This window comes from Copidosoma floridanum, unplaced genomic scaffold (assembly GCF_036245765.1).
Source record: "Copidosoma floridanum isolate Cflo_tuat_1 unplaced genomic scaffold, Cflo_Japanese_pri ptg000004l, whole genome shotgun sequence".
NCBI lineage: Eukaryota > Metazoa > Arthropoda > Insecta > Hymenoptera > Encyrtidae > Copidosoma > Copidosoma floridanum.
The window spans coordinates 65,232-90,466 of NW_028321881.1; the positions used below are offsets into that span (position 1 = coordinate 65,232).

At 33.4% G+C, this 25,235-nt stretch overlaps 1 protein-coding gene across 1 annotated transcript; it reads right to left on the bottom strand.

Annotated features, from left to right (window-relative positions):
• Positions 1-1,070: 1,070 nt before the first annotated feature.
• LOC149375699 (uncharacterized) lies at positions 1,071-2,467 on the bottom strand. Its single transcript, XM_089598036.1, has 3 exons — positions 2,368-2,467; positions 1,367-2,023; positions 1,071-1,246 (listed from the first exon to the last, which is right to left on the bottom strand). The coding sequence occupies exons 1-3, from the start codon at positions 2,465-2,467 to the stop codon at positions 1,071-1,073; spliced, it is 933 nt and encodes a 310-aa protein (XP_089454162.1).
• Positions 2,468-25,235: the final 22,768 nt, after the last annotated feature.

Consider the following 25,235-nt stretch of genomic DNA (forward strand, 5'->3'; position numbering starts at 1 on the left):
GTAAAAATTATGCGACTGTTACAAAATGTGAAGTACGTAATATTTTCAAGTGTAACGCTGACCAAAGTTATATTCCCACTATTTAATCGTGTAAAAAAACAGAGGAGTTACTTTTGTTAGATATTGACGATATTATTAATGTTTGTTATAACTTAAGAGTTGAGGATAAAATATTTGTGGTTAAAGTTCTGTATGTAAACATACCTCAATAAAAAAAACTATTCTTATATCTTGTGTAATTATTTTTACTTAAAGAAAAACGATTCAAACTTGATATTATCTAATATACAATTCTTATGTTAATTCATATTTTTACAAAGATGGCCAAACGTGGGGAAACGTGGAAAAACGTAAGCAAATGTTGGCCAAACTTTTACAAACGCGATTACGAAAGTGTGGCAAATTATCAGTGCCAATCATTGGCAAATTTTTGCCAAACAAAAGTTTGGCTCAAGTTTAGCAAACTTTAGCCACTTTTACGTGGGTAATGAATCGTATGGTTGAATAACTGAAAATACATCAATTTCTACACTCTGCAGTTTTTTATTCGCGGCATTAATTCTGCTCAGTAAGAACCCCCACAAAACTATCATGAACGCAGTTTCCAATCGCTCTAGTTTAAGCCGAATGTTTTTTGCTTCACATCTCGTATCCGATTGAAATAGTGTATTTTCTTCAATTAATTGTAAAGGATGCAAAACATCATCTAAAGTTTTGTACAAACTTTTACAAGCATCTGCACGCGCAGACCGTCGAGTTTCTGATAAACTTTTTAGAGTGACGGTTTGTCCTTTGTCTCCCTTCAACTGACGAGATAGTTCGATTTCATCTTGTAAAATTTTCCATCCCTGAGTTAAACAACTAAAAAATGTGTATATTTTTCCCAACAAGCTAAAAAAATTACATGCTTCTTGACAGCAACTTGCAGCAGATTCAACAATCAAATTGAACGAATGCGTTGCACACGTAATGTATTCAGCTTGTGGGGGAAGTCTCTTAATTTGTGCTTGCAGCCCATTGTAAATGCCACTCGTATTTGAGGCATTATCTTAAGACTACCCGTGGCAATTCTAAATGTCAATCCCAAATTTTTCCAATGATTCAATAACAGCATCAGAAATTTTCTTTGCGGTATGACCTACATTAGGAATGGATTCGAGAAAGCGCTCAACAGGCGAGCCGTCATCTTGTACATAATGAATAATTATTGTTAATTGATCGACATGAGATAATTCAGGCGTAGAATCTAGAATAATTAAAAAATATTTTGCTGTCTGTATTTTTTCAACGATAACGTTTGTCATTTTTTTTGTCATTAATTTTATGAATTCTTCGCAAATCGTAGACGAGAGGTAACTTGTATGACCACTGTCTTGATTGCCACATCTCGAAATATGATCAGCTAAAAATGAGTCAAATTCTGCTATAAGTTCTAAGGACATTAGGTAATTGCCATTATGCACCGATCCGAATTTTTCATTGTCTCCTCTAAAAGGAAGACCCATTGACGCAAGTGCTTTAATAGTAGCTGCTACACGTTTTAATACGTTCTTCCAATAAGAGATCTCTTCGTCGAGTTGAGCTGTAAGTTTTTTATCGATGCGACCACAAATACTTCCTTTTTTCTTCAAACTCGAAGCACATAATTTGTGTTCCGACGAATTTTCATGTGATACAACACGACTGGAAGCATTTTTCTCGTCATTAAATCCTTCTTTACGAGCGAATTGAGATTTACGGTTGAATGTAAGACATGGTGCGCAGTACACTTGTCCTGTACTTTGAGAATATACTAGCCAGTTACGAGATCTTTTTTCACCATTTACATGGACGTGCTCGAATAAAGATTTGGATAAATAACGGACTGTATTATCTTCATACGTTCTCTTACTCAGAGAAAAATCCGTACTAATATTTTGTTCAATACCATGAATAGCTAAGTGATCTCGTAGCTGATTGTTAATTATCCATACTGCGGGATCAGTGATCATGACGAATTGATCCTCTTGCACCTCCAAGAATGCTAAATATTTTAATTTATTAGTTAACAACTTTTGATTCAACTTTGAAAATTTTCATTTGCATTAAAATATTTAAAAACTAAGTTTTAACTTTGAGTCGTACAGTAGTATTCAAAATCATTTTAATAATTTGTATTTGAATTGTACCACAAAAATTAAAAATATGTATAATTTTCTAGAAAACTGTAGAAAATATAATTTAAACTTTTACTCATGAAAGAATACAACAATATTGAATACTTTTTTTATTAGAAAAAAAAGAAAAAAAATTACGTAACATGAACAACTATCGATTGGATCAGCTATATTTTTAATTATTTGATTATAACGATAAATAGTAGCTCACGTTGTTTCGGTGAATCTGGAAGGATGGCTGAAGTATCTGCAGGTGAACTCGAAGAAGATTCAGACATTAAATTTTCTGTAGGATTAGCAGGAGTAGTCATCTCAGCGATTAAAATGGATCTTTCCAGATAACTCGTGCTATCATTTTTATTTTCTTGTGGTGTAGTAACAACGAACAAATCGAGTTTACGTATTTTTTTTAAGATTTCGTTGTTTCTTTCCAAAGATTCTTTCAAACGCTTTCTATTTTGTGACCCACTTGCTTTTTCCTGCACACTCACTTTGGTATTTATGGTATGTAAATTGTAACACCGTAAAAAATATCGTCTCACTGCCAGCACTACTGCACACGTAAGTTGCTTACAGAGACGTTGACGCTTTCTCACAATTTTCTTTAAAACAAAATTGAAACAAGTGTACGAGCGTGTTGATCAGAGCAACCTGAGCAGCGAGATGTCTATACTGACTTTACGAAACAAATGATAAACACGCGCGCGCTTGATTCTACTAGGTAAGGCTATGTTTATTTACATTCTCCGTCAGCTTGTGGGTTAGCACTGACAGCCTGCGTGCGTTCAACATATATATATGTATAAATATATATATATAAACGTTTTAGGTTCGTTCGGGAGATAAGAATGGTCTGGCCGGTCAAGATCGTCCGCTCAGTTCCTTATGTGAACGTTCCGATTTTGAAATTTCGGCGCCCTCAAAAAATTTTGCGCCCTAGGCAGTAGCCTCCATTGCCTATAGGTAAATCTGGCCCTATTCTAGACAGTGTGTCCCGACTTACCTAAACGTTTTTTACTCCTTAAGGTATTATTGGACACATCATATCTTCGCGAGGCACAACTTTCATTTTTTAGTCAATACAGTAGAAAAGTACTAGTTAATTAACTTTTTTCACTTTAATTAAACAGTTAAGTGTATTATTAGACAAAGGGGAACAGTTTTCATGTGAAATTCAAGTGTAATTAGTCAATTAAAGGTGTATGCAACATGTAAACAAACATCATAACCTTAATACTACTGTAAACAGTAAGTAATCTTAACTTATACAGGGCGTTCTGATTTTGAGCCCGGAAAACTATACCACGAGATAAAGCTCATCAAAAGCTCTCGAAAAGCTTTTTACGAAATTTGGATTCGATGGATAATTAACGAGATATTGTTGATTTAATAATCGATCAATTCCTCCAATCACAGAGCACTTAGCCTCAGGAGGCGGGGCCTAAGCATTGTGGAGGGGCGACTACGCACAGCTAAACTCTTTTACAGAGAAGGTGGTAATAGGTATGCCAGGAGACAAGGTTACTGACTGCAGAGATTTGATCAGTTACCGTACCAGCGCAAAATTCAAATAGCAAGGCCGAAGTATTTTAACCGGAGATCTGATTTTTGAGAAATGATTACGCACGTCCACTACGCTTATTCAGTGCATATTTTTTTCTCAGTAAATTTCACAGAGGAACAATTCAATTCAAATTTTTTTGAACATGCATCGCCTGATAAAAAAACCAGAATGTGAGAGGGTCTCATGCGTTGAGCTCGAATACTCAGTAAAACTCTTAATCTTTTAACGTTGAACTACTTGGAGATAAAATTTTAATTTTTTGTATACTGTAGAAGAAGCTCATTTCACGCATTAACTTGGTCAAATTTTTTTATTTCATCAAACTTCTTAGTCTGATTTGCGAAAATAAAAAAAATAAAAAAATAATAAATGAAATTACGATTAAGCAAGACATGTGCGTTCATGGGGCACACCTCTCTAACGTGTAAGATGTTACTAAAAAAGGATCAGTATTTAATCTATACGAAGCTTTATCGTCTGAGAAATAACAGCTACATCTAGAAACTAGAGAAAATCTCACGCTTTCAGCGCGATGGCTCAGCGCGAATCAGAATGCTTATTTTTTCATCTACGTGTCGATAGGTCTTGAACCTTTTGGTCCCTGGAGTACAACATGACTATTTGAAAAATTTCATTTGGATTTAATTATTTAGATTCAATAAATTAGGATTCAAATCTTAAATCACAAAAAAAATTAATTTAATTAAATAACCTTTTAAGCAATCAAGCATCGGCGATGAGAAACCCAATAGTTTATCAGTATATTTAATAACAATGTCTGCCTTGGTGAGTAAGCAGCGGTGATTCAACCCCAACTGTTTTTTTGGAAATGAGATATTAAAATAATCTTTAAGGTGAGTAAGCATCCGCGATTAGAAGCCCAACTGTTTATTTGAGAATTAAATAAAAAAATAATTTTTGAGGCTAGTAGGCATCGGTGATTGGAAACCCAACCATTTTTCACTGGATTTATTAATAAAATAATCTTTTAACCGAGTAAGTATTGGCGATTAAAAACCCAACTTTTTTTCACTGGATTTATTAATAAAATAATCTTTTAAACGAGTAAGCATCGGCGATTAGAAACCCAACTGTTTATTTGGGAATTTACTTTTTTTAAATCTTTCAGGCGAGTAGGCATTGGCGATTGGAACGTCAACTGTTTATTTGGGAATTAAATTAAAATATAATTCTTGAGGCGAGTAGGAATTGGTGATTAGAAACCCAACCATTTTTCACTGGACTTTTTAATAAAATAATCTTTTAACCGAGTAAGTATGGGCGATTAAAAACCCAACTTTTTTTCACTGGATTTATTAATAAAATAATCTTTTAAACGAGTAAGCATCGGCGATTAGAAACCCAACTGTTTATTTGGGAATTTACTTTTTTTTAATCTTTCAGGCGAGTAGGCATTGGCGATTAGAACGTCAACTGTTTATTTGGGAATTAAATTAAAATATAATTCTTGAGGCGAGTAGAAATTGGTAATTAGAAACCCAACCATTTTTCACTGGACTTTTTAATAAAATAATCTTTTAACCGAGTAAGTATGGGTGATTAAAAACCCAACTTTTTTTCACTGGATTTATTAATAAAATAATCTTTTAAACGAGTAAGCATCGGCGATTAGAAACCCAACTGTTTATTTGGGAATTTACTTTTTTTTAATCTTTCAGGCGAGTAGGCATTGGCGATTAGAACGTCAACTGTTTATTTGGGAATTAAATTAAAATATAATTCTTGAGGCGAGTAGGAATTGGTGATTAGAAACCCAACCATTTTTCACTGGACTTTTTAATAAAATAATCTTTTAACCGAGTAAGTATGGGCGATTAAAAACCCAACTTTTTTTCACTGGATTTATTAATAAAATAATCTTTTAAAAGAGTTAGCATCGCCGATTAGAACATTGACTGTTTTTCACTGCAGGTTTTATTATTAAATTAATTATTTAACCGAGTAAGCATCGGCGATTAGAAACCCAAGTGATTTTCATTGGATTTATAAATAAAATAATCTTTCGAACGAGTAAGCATCGGCGATTAGAAGCCCAACTGTTTATTTGGTAATTTTTTTTTTTTTAAATCTTTCAGGCGAGTAGGCATAAGCAATTAGAACGTCAACTGTTTATTCGGGAATTAAATTAAAAAATAATCTTTGAGGTGAGTAGGCTTTGGGGATTAGAAACCTAACTGGTTTTTAGGAAATTTATTTACATAATTAATCTCTTTGAAGATTTATGAATAAATATACTAAACAACTGTATGATTTCTTTTCACCGATGCTCACTAGCGTAAAAGCTTATTTCACTAATAAATTCATAAAAAATATGTTGGGCTCCGTATCACTACCGCTTACTCGCCCAAAGGCAGATATTGTTAATAAATCCACTGGAAACCCATTAAGTTTCTTATCCCTGATGCTCAATTGCTTAAAAGATTATTTAATTGATAAATCCACTAAAAACTACTAGGATTTTAATCGCCGATGCTTACTTGCCAAAGAGATTATTTTATTAATATAATCACTCAAAATCTGTTGGGTTTCGTATCACCGATGCTTCCTAGCTAAAAAATTATTGTAATAATAAATCCACTAATAAATTGTTGAGTTTCTATTTACCGATGCTTACTTGCCTAAGGCATTATTTTATTAATAAATCCACGAAAAATCTCTTAGGATTCTAATCGCCGATGGTTACTCGTCAAAGAGATTATTTTATCAATAAAATCACCCAAAATCTGTTGGGTTTCCATCACTGATGCTTACTCGCCTGAAGGCAGATATTACTGACAAATCTACTGAAAACCTGTTGGGTTCCAATAATCAAACGTGCTTACTCGCCCAAGAGATTATTTTTTTAATAAATCCAGTAAAAAATAGTTGGTATTCTATTCACCAATGCTTATTTGCTTAAAAAGTTATTTAAATAATAAATTCACTAGTAAATTGTTGAGTTTCTATTTACCGATGCTTACTTGCCTAAGACATTATTTTATTGATAAATGTACTCAAGAACTGTTAGGATTCTAAACGCCGATGGTTACTCGTCAAAGAGATTATTTTATTCAAAAAATCATTCAAAATCTGTTGGGTTTTTTCTTATCGTCGATGCTTATCTGCCTAAAGGCATATATTATTGATAAATCTACTGAATACCTATTTGATTTTTTAATGCCAATGCTTACTTGCTTGTAAGATTATTTTATTGATGAATCTACTAATAAACAGCTGGATTTTTAGTCGCCAATACTTACTGGCAGGAAGAGATATTTTATCGATAGAGCTTTGTATGGAATAAATACTTATCCTTCTTTAGACGATAAAGTTTGACAAAATGCATAAAATTTAACCAAATAAAAGTGTGAAATGGGCTTCTTCTTTTTTTACACTTTTTTTATCTTAAAGAAGTTTCAAAATTTTGTAAATTTTTTTCCATAGACAAAAAAAAAAAAAAAAAGAAACAAAAATAAAAATTGTGGCTTCTGCTAGTCAATTACTCTCACCATGTTGGACCTTTCCGCCTACATGAACTTTTAGTGCTTATGATGTTGGAGGGCATAAGAAAAGTTATGTTTTGAAATTAGATAATGTAAGCTCTAGATTTAGAAGATTTTTGATAAATGAACTAGCTTGATGTGCGGAATTTTCTTGCCTTTTTTCTAATAGTCATGTTGTACTCCAGGGACCAAAATGTTCAAGACCTATCGACACGTAGATGGAAAAATAAGCATTCTGATTCGCGCTGAGCCATCGCGCTGAAAGCGTGAGATTTTCTCTAGTTTCTAGATGTAGCTGTTATTTCTCAGACGATAAAGCTTTGTATGGATTAAATACTGATCCTTTTTTAGTAACATCTTACACGTTAGAGAGGTGTGCCCCATGAACGCACATGTCTTGCTTGATCGTAATTTAATTTATTATTTTTTTATCTTTTTTATTTTCGCAAATCAGACTAAAAAGTTTGATGAAATAAAAAAATTTGACCAAGTTAATGCGTGAAATGAGCTTCTTCTACAGTATACAAAAAATTAAAATTTTATCTCCAAGTAGTTCAACGTTAAAAGATTAAGAGTTTTACTGAGTATTCGAGCTCAACGCATGAGACCCTCTCAGATTCTGGTTTTTTTATCAGGCGATGCATGTTCAAAAAAATTGGAATTGAATTGTTCCTCTGTGAAATTTACTGAGAAAAAAATATGCACTGAATAAGCGTAGTGAACGTGCGTAATCATTTCTCAAAAATCAGATCTCCGGTTAAAATACTTCGGCCTTGCTATTTGAATTTTGCGCTGGTACGGTAACTGATCAAATCTCTGCAGTCGGTAACCTTGTCTCCTGGCATACCTATTACCACCTTCTCCGTAAAAGAGTTTAGCTGTGCGTAGTCGCCCCTCCACAATGCTTAGGCCCCGCCTCCTGAGGCTAAGTGCTCTGTGATTGGAGGAATTGATCGATTATTAAATCAACAATATCTCGTTAATTATCCATCGAATCCAAATTTTGTAAAAAGCTTTTCGAGAGCTTTTGATGAGCTTTATCTCGTGGTATAGTTTTCCGGGCTCAAAATCAGAACGCCCTGTATAAGTATTCACTTATTGTGCAAAGTACTCACAAGATTTTTATTATAAAGTATTACAGGTTTAATTGTGAATATTTAGAAAAAATCTATCAAAATGTCCAAGATCAAAAAATCTGAATCTGTGAGATCTTAAAGTACCTTGACAAAAAATAATTCCAGAAAAAAGGAAAATAAAAGTTCAAAATCACAGATAATAAAAAAGAAAATTTTACGAGCCTCAAAAGCAAAAAATACTTGTGTAAATGAAAATATAACAAAAGCACTTGACTCAATTGGTAAGGGAATCACAGTGAGAGAGGCTTCTAGGCTTTTTGATATTCCAAAATCAACGTTGTTTGCAAAATATAAGGGCTTATCACCAATAGACAGTAAAGCAGGATATCCAATTTTTTTCGTCAAAAGATGACGAAGATCAAATTGTTAACTGGATTACTTATTGTGCTACTACAGGATTTCCAGTAACCAAAGGTTTGCTGTTGGATTCTGTACAAAAGTATTTGCTACAGACTAAAAAGAAAAATCCATTTAAAAATAGTCAACCAGAGTACTATTGGTTTAAAGGCTTTTTTGGTAGGCATCCAAATTTAGCAGAGCGTGTTGCTCAGAATTTAACCACAACCAGGGCATCAGTAACTGAAGCTGACATCAGACAATGGTTTATAAAAATTGAGAGCCATTTAGCTGAAAAAAATTTAATTAACACTCCACCCAATCGTATATTCAATTTATACGAATCAGATTTTATGTTGGTGTCAAAAGACAATTCTGTGATAACACAAAAGGGAAGTAAATCAGTTTACCAGACTGTCAGTAGTGGCGAAAAGGTATCTTTGACTGTCCTTTTTACTACCGCAGCTTCTGGACAACTACTCCCCCCAATGATTGTATTCGACTCAAAAAATCCTCCCAAACAAAAAATTATTAAAAAAATACCTAGTGGATGGGGAGTTGGATTTTCAGAAAGAGGATGGATGATCTCTAAAACATTTCAAAGTTTTATAGAAATCATACTTTTTCCTTGGCTTAAAAAAGAGAATTGTGAGTTGCCAGTAATTTTATACGTAGATGATCATTCATCTCATGTCACGCTACCAGTTGTAAAGTTTTGCCAGGCAAACGGAATCCAGTTAATTGCATTATACCCCAATGCAACTCATATTTTACAACCCTTAGATGTATCAGTATTTTGTCCCCTAAAGGCAATGTATGAAAAGTCCTTAGACAATGGCGAATAGATAACAATGTAATTAATTTAACCAAATCTATGTTTGCACCTATTTTAAAACTGTCATTAGACAGTATTGATTTAACTGACGGCATTGTAAATGGCTTCAGAACAACAGGATTGTGTCCTTTAAATGTCGATGCTGTGTCTTTCGACGTTTTCAGCAAAAATATGACAACAAAATCAAAAAATTCTAATGGCCCCCAGACAAATCATTCTGAAAGCATTGGCAGTGGGCCTCATAATCTAAGCGAGTGCCATCAATTACTGGAACAATTTGAAAAAACAATTCTTTCCTCTGATGTACTTCTTAGATTCAAGCAAAATAAAAAAGCACATGCATGGACAGGCACTGATTATGAGAAAAACTTGTTTGACTTCTGGATAAAATTAAAATTACATTGTGGTACTTGTATGAATTTGTAAAATTTATTAGTTTTTTTTTGCCTTTTTTTATTGAATAATTTTTTTTTCTTTTGCCCTTTCGCTAATTGTTTTACTAGTGTATTGTTTCTCTAGTAATTTGAATTATTGAAAATTTCATGTAATTGCATTCGTTTTAATTGCTAGAAAATTTACAAATGAAAGTCGATTTAACTAAAACATGCGAAGATAATGGGATACCTGAAAGTAGATATTCAAGTCCTAGAAATTCAGAAGATTAAATGGAACCAAGTAATAAAAATACAGAGAATGCAGTTTACCTCTCACAAGGATCACGACATTGTAATAAGGTGATAAACACTGATGGAACGTTTGAAGATGTTATGCTAGAAAATTTATCTACTGATACGGCTTCTGACGTTGTTCCTCAAAAGCCAATATGTCAATTTTACAATCAATTTGGATATTTATTTGAAGCAGAGGTTGTAGAAATAATATTAAATGACGAGCAAACAAATAACGCTGCAGCACTTCAAGGAGAAGTTATTTCTAATACAAACGAACAAAGTTTGTAAAAAATAATATGTAATGTAATTGATTTCTTTTTGGCACTTGGTAATTATAAATTTGTTTTCTTGTGCACCTTTTAAGATAATACACAGCTCGATCACACTTGTCCAAACATACCTGAGGATGACTCTTTCAAAATTAAAGAACATTGAATTAAGACGGCTAATTTAACAGGTCCAACTTCAGCCACAACAGCATCAACATCCCATCAACCACTTTCAGACTCTTCAATCAAGCATCCTACCGTTAAAAAACTGTTAAGTAGTTCTATACAACTTAATACTTCTCAAGGTACACTGGTTGTATCGCCTTCTTCGTCACTGTCAAAAATACTTGCTCTTACGACTGATGATCCATGTGGTTTGTAAAATTTTAACTTCCTTATTATACGAAAGCGAGTAAGTACATAAATATTTAATGTATAATTATTCACCGTACCTTTTGATGTATTGAACAGTCATAATTCCGAAACAAACACTAACCATTACACTCTTGATCGTCAATCAAGTAAAAATATTGATTCACCAGCAAAAATCACACCTATCGAGAGTGATGCCGCATTTAAAACCCAAGCCTTACCAAACAACAGTAATATTAGCAGCCAGTGCGATATTCAGAATGGTAAAAAGTGTTGTTTGGTTTTATACAGAACAACTTAAATGGTTGGATAAAAGCTATAATTATTTAAATGTTTTAGATTTACCCAATACAAGTGTGTCAACAGAAATAAAATCGTCTCTTCCAGTTCCAAAGTTCATTCCCAAAAAGAGAAAATTAGACGTAGCCCCAGCTTGTACTGTAGATGAGTTGGTTGAACGGTTAGAAAAGAAAGAAACGGAAAAGAAATTAAAGGAACAAAAAGTATTACAGAATTAACAAAAAAGAGCAAAAGCAAGAAATATGAAAGAAAAAGAATGAATTTTAAATAAAAGTTTACAAGAAAAAAAAAAGTCTCTTATCAAACAAAAAAAAGACATTTTTAAAAAAATAAAAGAAAGTAAGAACGCAATAAAATTGGAAGAAAATGAAGAAAACAGACAAAAGTTGAGAACATATATACATAATTACGAAAAACAAGTTGATTAAATAGGAAGAATCTTAGTTATTCACGAAATGGAAGTTTTAGAATCAAAACTTACAATAAAACGAGAAGTTTTTCCTAACTAATTTTTTTTGATATTTTGTCACTCATTTGACGTTCAACTAAATAAAATTAAGATTAAAATCTTGTACAAAATAACTTTTAGTTAGTTTTTATATTTCTTAAAAAAAGTCAATTTATTAGACTACTTAATAATTTTAAAACTGATCAAAATATACAATACACTCTCTTAAAACAAAGATTTTACATGTGTCCCGACTTAACTTAATAGGTGTCCAGAATAAGCTGAAATCTGGCGTACATACGTCCCGCAAAGGCTTAATTACGAAAAAATTTATAATAACATATTTTTCAACATTTAGAAAAGCACTACAACATTTTTTTTTTTTTTTTACTTTAAATACCGTCCGACTACAGGGAAAATCTTTTTAAAAAATTCTAAAAAATAAGGGACATTAAAAAAAGTGAATATAAAAATTTTGCTACTGAAAAGTGTCCTGAATTACCTGAATTTACCGTACTTATGGAGCTGATTTCCCGTCACGGGTAGTCGGATTATCGGGTGCTAGCACTGTGGTGTACGCAGCACAGTTAGCGCACTACTGCGTAAGTGTGAGATGTCTCCACTTGAATGTGGCAGCCTTTAGCAGCCATAGTTTTTTTAGTGTGCTATATTTATTTAAGAACCTCCTACCTCTACTGTAGTACATACACATTACATTTATTTATTATTTAGCTGTCACCTTTAAGACGTCTATTTTTATATCTTCCTTCTCATTTAATTCAACCACAAGTTCACACCCCATCTTTTCTCCATTTATCTGACTTTAATAAATTCTTATTCTTTCTTTATTCTGGAAATACTTTTTTTTACCTGTCCTCCCTCTTCTTATCCCAACATCTTCGTATCATTACTTTATTGCTTATTTCAACCTCGAGTGGTAAGTAGTCATACTAACGTCTCTCTCCTACTCTAAGACTTTCCACTACATCTATTGATTATAAATTTACCAATACATTATTCTTTATTGTTTACTGACACGACTATCCTGTAAACTTTCTTACTTATAACTTTATCACATTTTTTTGTCTAATCCCGTTTAATCATCCCCCATGCCATAGCTCAACTCTTTTATTCTTATATAAAAATCTCCCTTAAATAATTAATCTTTATTTCTCTAATAACTCAATATTTTCTAAAACTTTCAGACCTTTATTCCTATTTCCTGAGTTATAAACAGACACTTAACTTGGATTTTCTGTCATACTTATTATTTCAGTTTTAATAATACGTTTTTCTAATATTTGAATAAGCTTGCCACCCTCCCCTTACTATATTATGAAACCTCCCATAGCCCATCCTTTTTATTTTTGCTTACTGCGTGCACTGCTTCTTAGGTATTATTTTTATTAAGCTTTTCCTAAGCTGTTAGCCATTATGTCTTTCCTAACCAGTTTTACAGCATTTTGTCCGACGATTCTCTATCTTTTTTGAAAAGCTCGCCGTATTCGAAAAAATCACATTATTTCTATCTTTTCTTTTATTATTAACTATTTGGTCTTTGCATACACTCCGCTACCAGTTTATCTCAAAAAAGTTGTACCCTTTTCATCTTATCATAGTTACTACTATCCCTTTGATTTTTATTGTAACCCACAGTTACATTAATTTATTCCTTTCTCACATTCTCTCTTGCTTTCCACCTCTTATTTAGGCATCCATCTGGGCGCAGCACACCACCATCTACCAAGCAATTTTCTACTTAGTTACTTCAGTTTTCTCTTTTTCCGTCATTTAATTTTGCTCCCTTTCTATCAGCATTATTTATTTTATTATATTTTTCACTATCTTGTATTAATTTTTTTATTTTAACTACCTTTTGTTCTAAAAAACTTCCAAATCCTAGCACTGTTGCGCCATGACAATCTACCCTCTTCTTTGCTTCCTCGATTGTTGTTGCTGCTTTTTATTACTGTCAATAAAGTTTAGTTACTAGTCGCACCACTTGCTATCTTCTTACCCCACTCTAAATCGTTTTTTTCCATTAATTTTATTTGTTATTCTAGGTAAAACTTCTTTTTATCTGCATCAATTGCGTTTTTTTTGTTACGTAATGCGTTCCTGCCTCACTTTTTTTAACTCTATGCTCAATATTTGCTTGACTTTTCTACACTTCTTTCTCACTCTTCTGCACTTTTTAAGCTTCTCTTTAATCTTCATAATCAAATCCCCTGACTCTCTTTCAGCTTCCCTCTTCTTCCATTTTAATCTCCTTTTCTTTTTTATTTACATTGTGTTTACTTGTAAGAATGTATTCTAAAATTCTGTTTTTCCCACTGTACGATCTAACATGGGCTGCTTTGGGTTACCTTTCTTTCTTCTCATCGTTTTTACCTTCGTTCTTGTGTAGGTTACCTATTAAGCTATTATTTAATAATTTATTCTAACCATCGTTTATTTCTTTGGCATGTTCTTCGTTATTTATCGATTTCCTTTTTCATTTTCGTATTGGATGAGTCGAACATTACATACTTTACATTGTCACCTTCTTGTACTAACGTCAAACACTTAGCATCTTTTCTTTTTAACTACCACACTTCTTACTGTGTGTATCACCCAGGCTATTTAAACTTTCTTTTTCTTACAAAAGTAAGAAAAGACTTTTCAAACTCGTAGGAAAACTACTATTTCTTTACGTATTTTTTTTATTTTTCTCTTTTGTTTTCTGTACAAATTAGATTTATACATGCTTCGCACGTTTGTAAGCAACAGCACCACATGCGCAAGTACTTCTCTTTTTTTATTATACTGGAATGCACTCTGAAGCCTGAAGATTAAAGACACTTGCAAATTCTTGTAGATTCTGTTGTTATTAGAATCATTATAATTGCTACAGTCATAATGTGTTAATACCCTTGCATATGTTACTACAGAAGTTACTACAGAAGTAGTTGAACGAAAAATTATAAAAATTGCTGTTCGCCTTTTTGACAGACTTTGTAATATTTTTACAAATAAAAAAAGCCTTATTTGACGTTCACCTTAAACTATGTAAGCCTTTGAAAATTAAAAAACTTACTATCATTACCAGTTTGTGTGAATAAATTCTAAGTCTAAGAAAAAAAAATACAAATGGCTTCGTTATGTTTGAGATTATTAAAACGTCATGCGTAAAGAAGTTATAAAACTGAAGTGTAATATTACATATTAAAAATAATAGGTTCATACACAAGGCGTAAGTCAGATGCAAAGCAACTTAAAAGGTTTTAAAATAATTTGTCAAAAGTATCAAATATTTGTAAAACTCAGATTTTTCGGAGAAAATAAGATTTAAAGCTAGGCAAAGAAAAAAAAAATCAGTAAAAAGGACGATGTTAACAGAAGGTAATGTTGATAGGATTAAATGAAACAGGCTTAAAGAAAAAAAAAATTTTAAAAATATAATGAGATGTTAGGTTTGTTAATGTTTTTTAAGAAACTTAATTATACAAAAAAAATGACTTAGCACATGAGAAGTGACATAATCGTTCTGAAAGAGTAAGAGTGTACATGAAAACTGGTTTTTTTTATACATCGTTCATATCCAAAAAATTTTAATGTATTTAAAAAAATCTGAAAACCATCGTGTCAAGAAAAAAAAACATTAGTCCCTAGGATACGACAGCTAAAAAAGTAAAGAAAACTTTATTAAATCAAAATTTTTTGTTTAAATTTTATTCATCTTTGATGTAGACAGATCATAATATGTTTGAAATTTTTAGTATGTACTATGTACGACAAATCTAGTACTGCCTTGTAAGACCTTATTTATAAATATAGCAGAGATTTTTGGTTACGCCAAGGACAGACGAGCGTTGTTTCCTCAGTGATAAATATGCATGGAATAAAAACAGCAACATTCTAGGAGACAACGGTTAGATTCCTGTTAGCTGCAGATTATTTCTAAAAGTTGGATATTAGTCAATTACTAGGCCTTTATGCTGTTGGAGGTACACTAGAGAAAAAAAAGAACTTCTAAAAACACATAACTTTCTAAATTGTTATTTCATAGTGATAGACTTATAATTAGATGTAAAAAGAAGTATATAAATGAAAAATAATATTTCACTAAATTTTATGTGTTAGAAGCATTTGCAGAAATTTAAAATAAGAAAGAAAGTGACATATAAGGTGACTTTCAATTGCCATATAAGGTAATACGATAAATTTTAAATTGACAGAGAAAAAACTAAGGAGGAATAAATAAAAGCTACCGTAAAAAGGAAATTTAATGTGTCAGTTAACAACGTAAATAATACGTATAAAACTACTAATAAACAAAAAACCGTTATTGTAGTTGATTAGATTGCATTAAAGTTAAAGTGGACTAAAGCTTGCACATTAAAAAAAAAAGAAATATACATAAGATATTTGTAACGAAAAAAGTCTTAACTAAAAACATGAAGAGTAATAAGAAACAGTTATGAATTCAGTTTCATATATACAACAAATTTGAATATTTTGTACGACTATACTGAAAAAATATAGATAATCCGGATTTTATATAAAAAAAAAAGTTACTCCAGTGACTAGAAATATTATTTTAAATAATAAAACATACAATACGGGTAGTGAATTGTAAGTAGCAAACTGGGCAGATTGAAAATGTTTTTTTGTTATTACACAAGTAGATAAAAAATGTTTGATAAGTAAGTCAAAGCCTTAGAGTAAGAATAAATAAAATAAAGAATGTCCAAAAATACAATCCTATCTTAAAAAGAAGAATAATTTTTAATGAAGCCATTTATTCGTGATCTAAATGATTAAAATTAGGAAAATTTTCTTGATGACCACGTGACTATCAAACAAACGAAACAGTTATGAATTAAGTTTCATATATACAACAAATTTGAATATTTTGTACGACTATACTGAAAAAATATAGATAATCCGGATTTTATATAAAAAAAAAAGTCACTCCAGTGACTAGAAATATTATTTTAAATAATAAAACATACAATACGGGTAGTGAATTGTAAGTAGCAAACTGGGCAGATTAAAAATGTTTTTTTGTTATTACACAAGTAGATAAAAAATGTTTGATAAGTAAGTCAAAGCCTTAGAGTAAGAATGAATAAAATAAAAAATGTCCAAAAATACAATCCTATCTTAAAAAGAAGAATAATTTTTAATGAAGCCATTTATTCGTGATCTAATTGATTAAAATTAGGAAAATTTTTTTGATGACCACGTGACTATCAAACAAATGAAGCCCAGGTATCGTAAAAACAAGCGCTTAACAAATTATGACAAGAATTATTCTTATTTACAGAGTAAGTGAAATAGCTATATCATTTAATTAAACTATTCTATACATAAATAAAAAGTAAAAGGTTAATAAAACACGCCTGATAATAAAAGTAAAAAAATGTGTATGTACAGGTTAACTACGTAACATGTGATTCACTAATGGACGGGTTCAATCAAGGTTAATTTACTCACAATCTATATAAAATCATTGATTTGTAAGTCAATTGACCAAAGATTTTAAAAAAGAAATTAGTTTTCTCAACCGTCAGGAAATACTGTTATGTGCAAACCAAAAAATCACTTTTAAACATATTTATCATTACATGAATTATCATAAATAAACGAGCATAGCGCGCCTGACTTCTCTAGTTACTTATGAAAAGAGAAATAGTAAAGATATTTTATAAGATTGTCAATAAAAGCGCCCATGTAGTCTTTTGGCAAGTTTTTACGTTTAGAACACATAAGATATTAAACAGTTTATATAACGACAAGTGAAACAATTGTATCAACTTCGTCATTATATGTCAGTACGGCAGATAAGTTAGGTAAAGTAAACCTAGAAAAATAGCTGTTATGTATGTGTGAAGGCAATTTTAGTGAAGTATCGTGTATTATTGTCTTGTGTGCCCTATATTCGCCGCTTCTAGCATTTTGATATGACCTGTCTCGTAAACCTCTTGCAAAACCACTCTCTGACACACCCACTCATTGTTCTTGAATTTGAGGCAGTGTAAGATTGCATTATTAGAATTATCATTAAGTATCACGCTTTCAGGGGTGCACTTTCTCCATTCCACATTAGAACTAGGTAACTTTTTCCACCGTACAGCGTAAATTTAATTTGTTCTCACTATCTATTCAGTCCCAACAAAGGGGTGTGATAAGACATGTGCGTACAAACATGTTTATACAAAAATAACTAATACAATTAAGAATACTGTGTGTTACCAACAACTTAAACTACAAGCTAGGGTCTGTGATACATGCAACACTCTACAAAAATAATTCAATAAGTTGTCATACAGTTGTCATACAACAATGTCAGAGTAATATGTATGCCACTCGATGTTACCAGTTTTGAAGTACATATTAAAAACTGAATACTACTCTCTTAAAAACACATCGTTATAGTGAAGTCAATGAGGTACTGTGACTGCTATACGTTAACCCAGTCCGAGTACTCAAAAAGTACTCGATACTTGTTCAGAACTTCTCGATACTTCTAAATACTTAATACTCTGGGTAACAGTACTAATTTTATTAAGTAGCAAATAATTTTTATATAAATAGTTGTAGTATCAAGAAATATTTGAAAAAAAATTTTGTACGCCTTTACAGAATTATGCGCTTGCTACATGTAACTCGTACTTTTAGTTAGATAAATATGTTTTTTTGAGCAGTTGACGGTTGGTCGCTTCGTCTTTATCCTGTCTATAGAAAGAGATCACAGGTATATTGTATCACTTAGCAAACTGAACAAGGACATAAACAATCCAGAATAAGTCATACGTTGAAGAAGACAGTCACTCGAGTTAAAACAGGTGGGGATTAAATGAGAAAAAAAAAATAAATATTGATCCTTCAGCTGCTCTAGCACAGTGAATTGAGTATCGCCAAGTTGAATTACGCAGTAAGTCAGTGAAATACTTTAAGCTGCGGGCTGAATATGATAAACATAATAAAAATTTCTTTATTTTAATTATTGTACATGTACTTAGTTGTAGGTTGTATATATATATACAAAATATATTGTTTCTTTAGCGAACTATGTATAAAAACTATACACGATACCTACAACATAGTACGTGTGCAATAAGTAAGATAAATAATTTTTCAAATTGCTTTGAGACTATCTGCATAAATAAATATACTAGCAGCCCCCCGTCTCGGCTTCGCCCGAGACTTACTAAATAAAACACCGTAGTGTGTTGACACGTAATGTGAAACATTATTAGTTCGAAAATTTTACACATATTCCCGATACATCTCAGAACAAGAATCTTCTTATTAAAAACATATTTTTTCGTAATCCATATAGTTTATTTGGTCAAATAATAAGGTGTACAAATTGAAAAAAATAATTATGCTGAAAAGTACCATGCGTTCTTTATGCCATAAAATAATCGATGGCTATAAGAAGTTGCTGATTTGGTTTCTTCTGTGTAATTCACGAAAAGGGCTATTTTTTAAAGCTGTTAAGATTTTAAACTCCCAAAAAATTTATAATGAAAAAAAAATGTTTTTTCTCATATCTCACAATTTTATTACTAGAGCAACAAAGTCCTGGACCTTAAACCCAACATTTTTATTGCCACAAAAACACAAATACATTTTCTACTCATTAAAAAATCTGAAGTAGGATCTTTAAAGATTTCAGAGATTGCTGTGAGGGTACAATGAAAAGCTGATCTCTCACGTAATGGACTCTTAAGTTGACGATTTTGACGCTGCTGTTTCAATCTCGATAAATTTTCTGCGTCAGTTTCTTGACGCCTCAAATTGTATTCATTAGATACATTTGAGGTTTTCTTTCCAATATACCCTTTTGCGACTATTGGTATGCTTACGACTTTTATGACCCCTAAAGGCTATTTTCAGTCAACTTTGTTAATTTTAATACATTTGTTGGCAAGGTAGTTCGACGTCCGATGGCCCTAAAAAAGACTGGTGAGCTTCTTAAGTTAACTCTTTCTTGACTGCAGTTAACAGCAATTGTGACTGCCTGGATACCTCAGGGTGATCTTCTCTGGCTTGCTGTTGAAGACCCAGACTGATCAGGAGAAAAATTACAAAGTCCGAAGCTTTGGGGCTAGTTGTAGTGCTCTTTCCCAACGTCTCCCGGTATAATGTCGAAGACGTTGGTGTCTAAAGCACCTTTTTTATTTGCAGATTCAGTTGTTTTGATGATCTTAGATGGGGAGATTGGTTAGTAATACTTGTCCAGTGGAGGCTGTCCCGTTGGCTCAAGTTTTTTTTTCTTTTATAGCTGTTATAGGTTTGCCCAGCGCAGACCTTGGAGAGGATCAGTGATTCCTGGTTGAATGCTTAGAGTCGAGAGGGTAATATAGGGTCGTCGGTCACCGGGTTTTCCAGCCTTGCGAAGCACAACTCCGCAAGTGACGTCTGCTAGTGAATGGCTGACTTGGTATAATAGTGCCCGTCTTTAGTTAATATAGTCTTTTAGTCGACGAATCGCTTCTGGAAATGTTAATAAAAATGTATTTGTTGGCAAGGTAGTTTACACTAAGGTGGCCCCTAAAAAGAACCGATGAAATTGATGGTTAAGTAGGGAACGTAAATACTTATAATGGCCCTAAAAAGCGCCAGTGGTGAAACTTCCAGGCTATTCTTTATTATTATTCCTGATGATGAAGAGCTGGCTACGGTTGCTTGATTCTTACCCTGGGAGTCTCGATATACGGAGACTGTGATGGAGGGAGGTACGCTGCTGACCAAAGAATATCTGGTCTCGGGTCGTTCCCCGAATAACCAACCGCTCACCGTTAGACGGGAACATGTGGGTAAGCGCATTGGGGACGCGACGACCAAGAAGGTAGCCGTTGTGGCTGCTCATGCCCCTCAGAGCTCAGAGCTGTTTTCTTCCCTTGCTTACATTTGTAGCTACGAGCTTGTTGAGCTGCCGAAGCTCGACTATACACCTATCGATACGCTCCGGCCTATTATAACCACACTTATTTAATTATGTTGCAGGTAGCTTCGATTTTATGTCGACGCCACCTAGCGGATTTTACTGACCTAAAGTGAAAAGCTGGCGTATTTTTGCAAAACTTTGAGCTCATTTATTGCTATCGTTATTAAATTTTTTAAGATAAAAACTATACTAAAACCATCTAGGAGGTATCATGAATCAGTGTGCAAAATTTCAGCAAAATCGGTTCAATAGTTTTCGCGGTTAGCGATTACAACGGTTTTAGCGACTTTGCTTTATATATTAGTAAGATATGTATTTGTACACACACACCCACCCATACACACACCCACCCATACACACACGCACATATGTATATATATATATATAAAGTACACACGCACATATGTATATATATATGTAAAGATTTTTAAAAGTGCTCATTACTCGATACTCCGATACTTTTTTAGAAATATCGAATCCTAAATACGATACTTTATAAGTATTCAATGCCCAAGACTCAATACTTTATAAGTAATCTAGTTGAAATGAGATTTCTTAGGGCTATTTGAATTAAAAAAAAGTTAAGGGGATAATAAAGAATACTTACTTTTAAGGATTTGAACTCAGCTGAAGCGCCAATCACCATTGAAAATTTACATAAGGTGCTGGTTTTGAAAGCTGTGACAGAAGGCTCTGCGATATTACCGTTATCGCACCTACTATCCTTATACATGGCAGCCAGTAAACCTTAAAAGCTCTCAGAGAAAGCTCTTAAGTTTAAATCTTAATACGGTCCAACAAGCAGGGATTTGTGGATTTGAATGGCTAATTATTGGTCTCTCGATAAAGTATTAGTTTTTTTCTTTGAGGGCGCGATGTATGTATAAACGTTTACCACTATTAGTCTATAAGTATGTAATGTGAGTGAACAGGTGTAGATTACTGTAGATATGTACTGCTAACGACGTGCCAACGTGCGTGTAGATGTATGTATGTTTAAGGTAACTCAAACTCCCTCAAAGCATCCATACATTCGCACACATGGTGTCTATACGCATCAACGCACGCCCTTACTCCTGTTTTCACTCGTCAACTGTGCCCAACTGGCCCATTACTGCCTACCAACACGTGCATCTATTTATTAAATAATACACACGCATGATAACATAAGCACTACAGGACACATACATACATGGATTGGTCCATTTATATATATGTCAGTAATCATCCACCTTCTTCCTTATAACTCTTACAACTTGACCGGATCAGAAATAATTGGTAGGCAAACGTTCAGGCCGTCGACGGTTGCCACACAGCCATCTGCGGGCCAAGTGTGGTAGCCGATTCGGTTCCGATTCGGCTTGTACGCAAATTTGACATGTGGCCCGACAGTAGGCAGCCAAGCATTTGGTAACCAAAGTAGGCCCGAAGACTGCCAGAACGCATTGTGCCGAGAGAAGTGGTATACTATCTGTAGATGAAAACACACTATAGCTAGACCGATAAAAAATCCTCTTAATCTCAAAATTGAATTCCAAAGGGATATTTTAGATATTATACGTAATCAAACTCGTAGATTACGGAAAAAATAGTTAAACTTGTCAAAACTCTGTTTAACACCCTTAAAATAGTGTTTAAAGTTTATTCCGTAAATATCTCGTAAACTGTACAAAATAGGATAAAAATAAAAATACTAGCGTGTAGAGTGAAAAATTTCCTATCGATTCAGTCTTTTACTTTTGTTTGGACCAGCATAAAATGTTGAGATAAAAATTAACAATGGTATTTTTGCCCGATACCATGAAAGTGAGGAAGACAGAGAGCGCGTGGACAAACAGTTCACGATCGTCGTCTGCTGGCAATATATGTATATGTGTATGGATTAACATGACGATATATGCATCTACTTAGTGGCAAACGACGTTGGGCAGAGTTAGGGCCACCTTCGGCTGCCGAATGTTTGGCTGCCTATTGTCAGGCCACATGTAAAATTTGCGCACAAGCCGAATTTGGGCCGACAGCAATATTGTTTGGCACACAGCAGTCGGGCCGAATGATTTTGTTAGGCAGCCACCTACTGATTTTTGATCGGGTACTTTTACTCTTATAATCTTTCACTCTACGTCCGCAAATACCTACGTTACCTATACATACACACATACATCAGTATATAGCGCCTACGCAGTATACACACACATCGAAATGTGCCTACTCACCTGTGCACAACTTCACAAACCACAGTGTCGACGTACACTCATAGTCATCCACCAACATTGATAACATCCTATTCATTCATACATGCTCGCACATTACACAATATATAGACCCAATGCACCCATACACTTAAACACGTAATTATTCAGTGTCCACACATGGCATGCATTCGTGAATACGTAAACGTGTACATGCACACACTCATCTTATAAGTGCAATGTGCATATATACAAATAATAAATGCTGTAAACATAAGGACATACTACCTTGCCAATTAAGGAACATCTATACTCTTCACATTTACCGACTAAGCCAAAATGTCTTGATTATTCCTCCTTACACCTCCGTATCTCAACTTGTTTTTTGTGCAAAGCCTTACAAGTTCTTCTGATTACTGTCGCTGAAGTGCCGACAACAATGAGGTTCTATCGCAGACAGCCTGCGGCCAGTAGAGGCGCTGCCGTTCATAGTCAAGATGGCGACTTAATGTGTACAGTTATACACATACATATAATACATATATATTATCATAACAAATATCTATATGTATACTTGTACGTAAGTACACATTAAGTCACCATCTTGACTGTGATTGGCAGCGCCTCTAATGGCCGCAGGCTGTCTGCGATACAATCTGATGCGTGAGCGTTTTACGTAATATACTCTTTCACGCAATCTACTATAATTGTATCCATATTCGACACTGTCGTGACCATATTCGACACTGTCGCGTATTATACGAGTTGCTGTCTAGTATAGTCGAGACGCTGTCAAGTATACCAGATTTCGTCGAGTATATAAAATATAGACAATATAGACGCATTGCTGTCGACTATGGTGTCATGCAAATTCGATATCTCGAACTCGCTGTCCAGACTGTCAAGCATCGTTGTGATGATACTACTCAAGTTTATCAATTTCTTGTTTCGTTTCTCACTATAGGTAAGTGCACATCACCAGTCACGACAGTATTTCGCAAAATTATCCTTTGTCACGTCAACGTACACATACAACTCACCATTTCGCCGCTTATTTACTTTTGTATTTCTTGTACTGCCTATCGGTTTACTTATTCTAGAATCTAAATCCTAGCGGTCGGTGTTTTAACGTGCGTTCAAACACGTACGGACTCTAATTAACATGGCTGCACCCCTTTCGGACGAAGCTTTTATTGAGGTCATGAAAAAAAAGCCGGCTATTTGGTTGAGCAGTCATCCTCATCACAAGGTTAATAAAATTGTCGGTGCCTGTTGGAGAGAGCTTGTTTTGAATACTGGGAAGAGTCGTGAGTGATCTTTTATAATTTTTACTAAACAAAAGATTTTTTTCTCAAGAACGAATTTCGACAAAGGCTATAAAGTATTTTTAATAGAGTCTATATGCACTAGCACATTATTCAGTATTAAACACTTTAATATGCAGCATTAAACATTCCGGCTTTTGGTAATATCAATACTCGGTTATTTGTGTCAGCCTTAGAGCATGGTGGACACGTATAATTTACTGTAGTGGCATTAGCCACTACGTGCCGGGTGACTATACGGACTATACGTATTTGATAAACTATAAGCTGCAGAATTGTGATTGTTGCATTTGATATTTCATTTTTAATTCACAATTGCATTACGATTTTTTCTAAATATTTTTTTTTGTTGTAGATTTGTTTAACAATTTACATTCTTATATTTTTATAATCTTATTTTCACTGACCTATATTTACAGAATCTGCTTTAAAACTGAAATGGAAATCACTACGAAATTTTTACACTCATGAATGGAACTGTATACATGATCCAGGAAGTTCTATTAATTCCTTGTCATGGCCCTTGTTCTCAAAGATGAGTTTTTACGACGCAAAATTAAATGGACCCTTAACATCTAACAATCTTCATGAAACATTAGCTCTAAACGAGTCTGCTGTACAGGGTAGTGTTTTTGAGGATTATAAGTGTAACTGAGCTGATTACCAAAATATAATTGCTAGCAAAGTGACCAAGGCATCAATCACAGTAAAAAATGATGTAGACCACTCCCCAAATACCCTTGCACGCAGCATGGGAGACTGCGACGATTTACTTTTTTTCCAAACGCTATTACCGTACACGGATTTAGTTAATGGTCAGAGAAAAATAGACATGCGAATCGACTTACTACGACTTGTTCAAAGCTACGCTTATGACATTCCATTTAGTGTCAGCTCAGTTTCTGAAGAAAGAAAATCAGCACCTGACTCGTGGTCAGAAGTTGTTGATAACGAGAATATCACATTTTTTCAAACGCTTATTCCGTATATGGCTTTAGTGAATGGTCCACGGAAGATGCAACTTAGATCTGCTATGTTGAATCTAATAGAAAGCTATGCCTTCGTCAACATGACAGTACCGTTAGAAGATCCTGACGATGGTACAGTATATTTCCATACATTTTGTTAAGTTTTTTATTTTTCATCACTTTTTTTGCATAATCACTGTTTTCCATTTCATTTAGTAC

What these genes read in the sequence shown, in the direction of transcription:
- LOC149375699 (XM_089598036.1), bottom strand. Translation starts at nt 2,467, where the DNA reads ATGACTACTCCTGCTAATCCTACAGAAAATTTAATGTCTGAATCTTCT. An exon ending in TCCAGATTCACCGAAACAAC is followed by an intron (nt 2,024 to 2,367) that starts GTGAGCTACTAT and finishes TAAAATATTTAG; the next exon opens with CATTCTTGGAGGTGCAAGAG. An exon ending in ATGTGGCAATCAAGACAGTG is followed by an intron (nt 1,247 to 1,366) that starts GTCATACAAGTT and finishes TAATTATTCTAG; the next exon opens with ATTCTACGCCTGAATTATCT.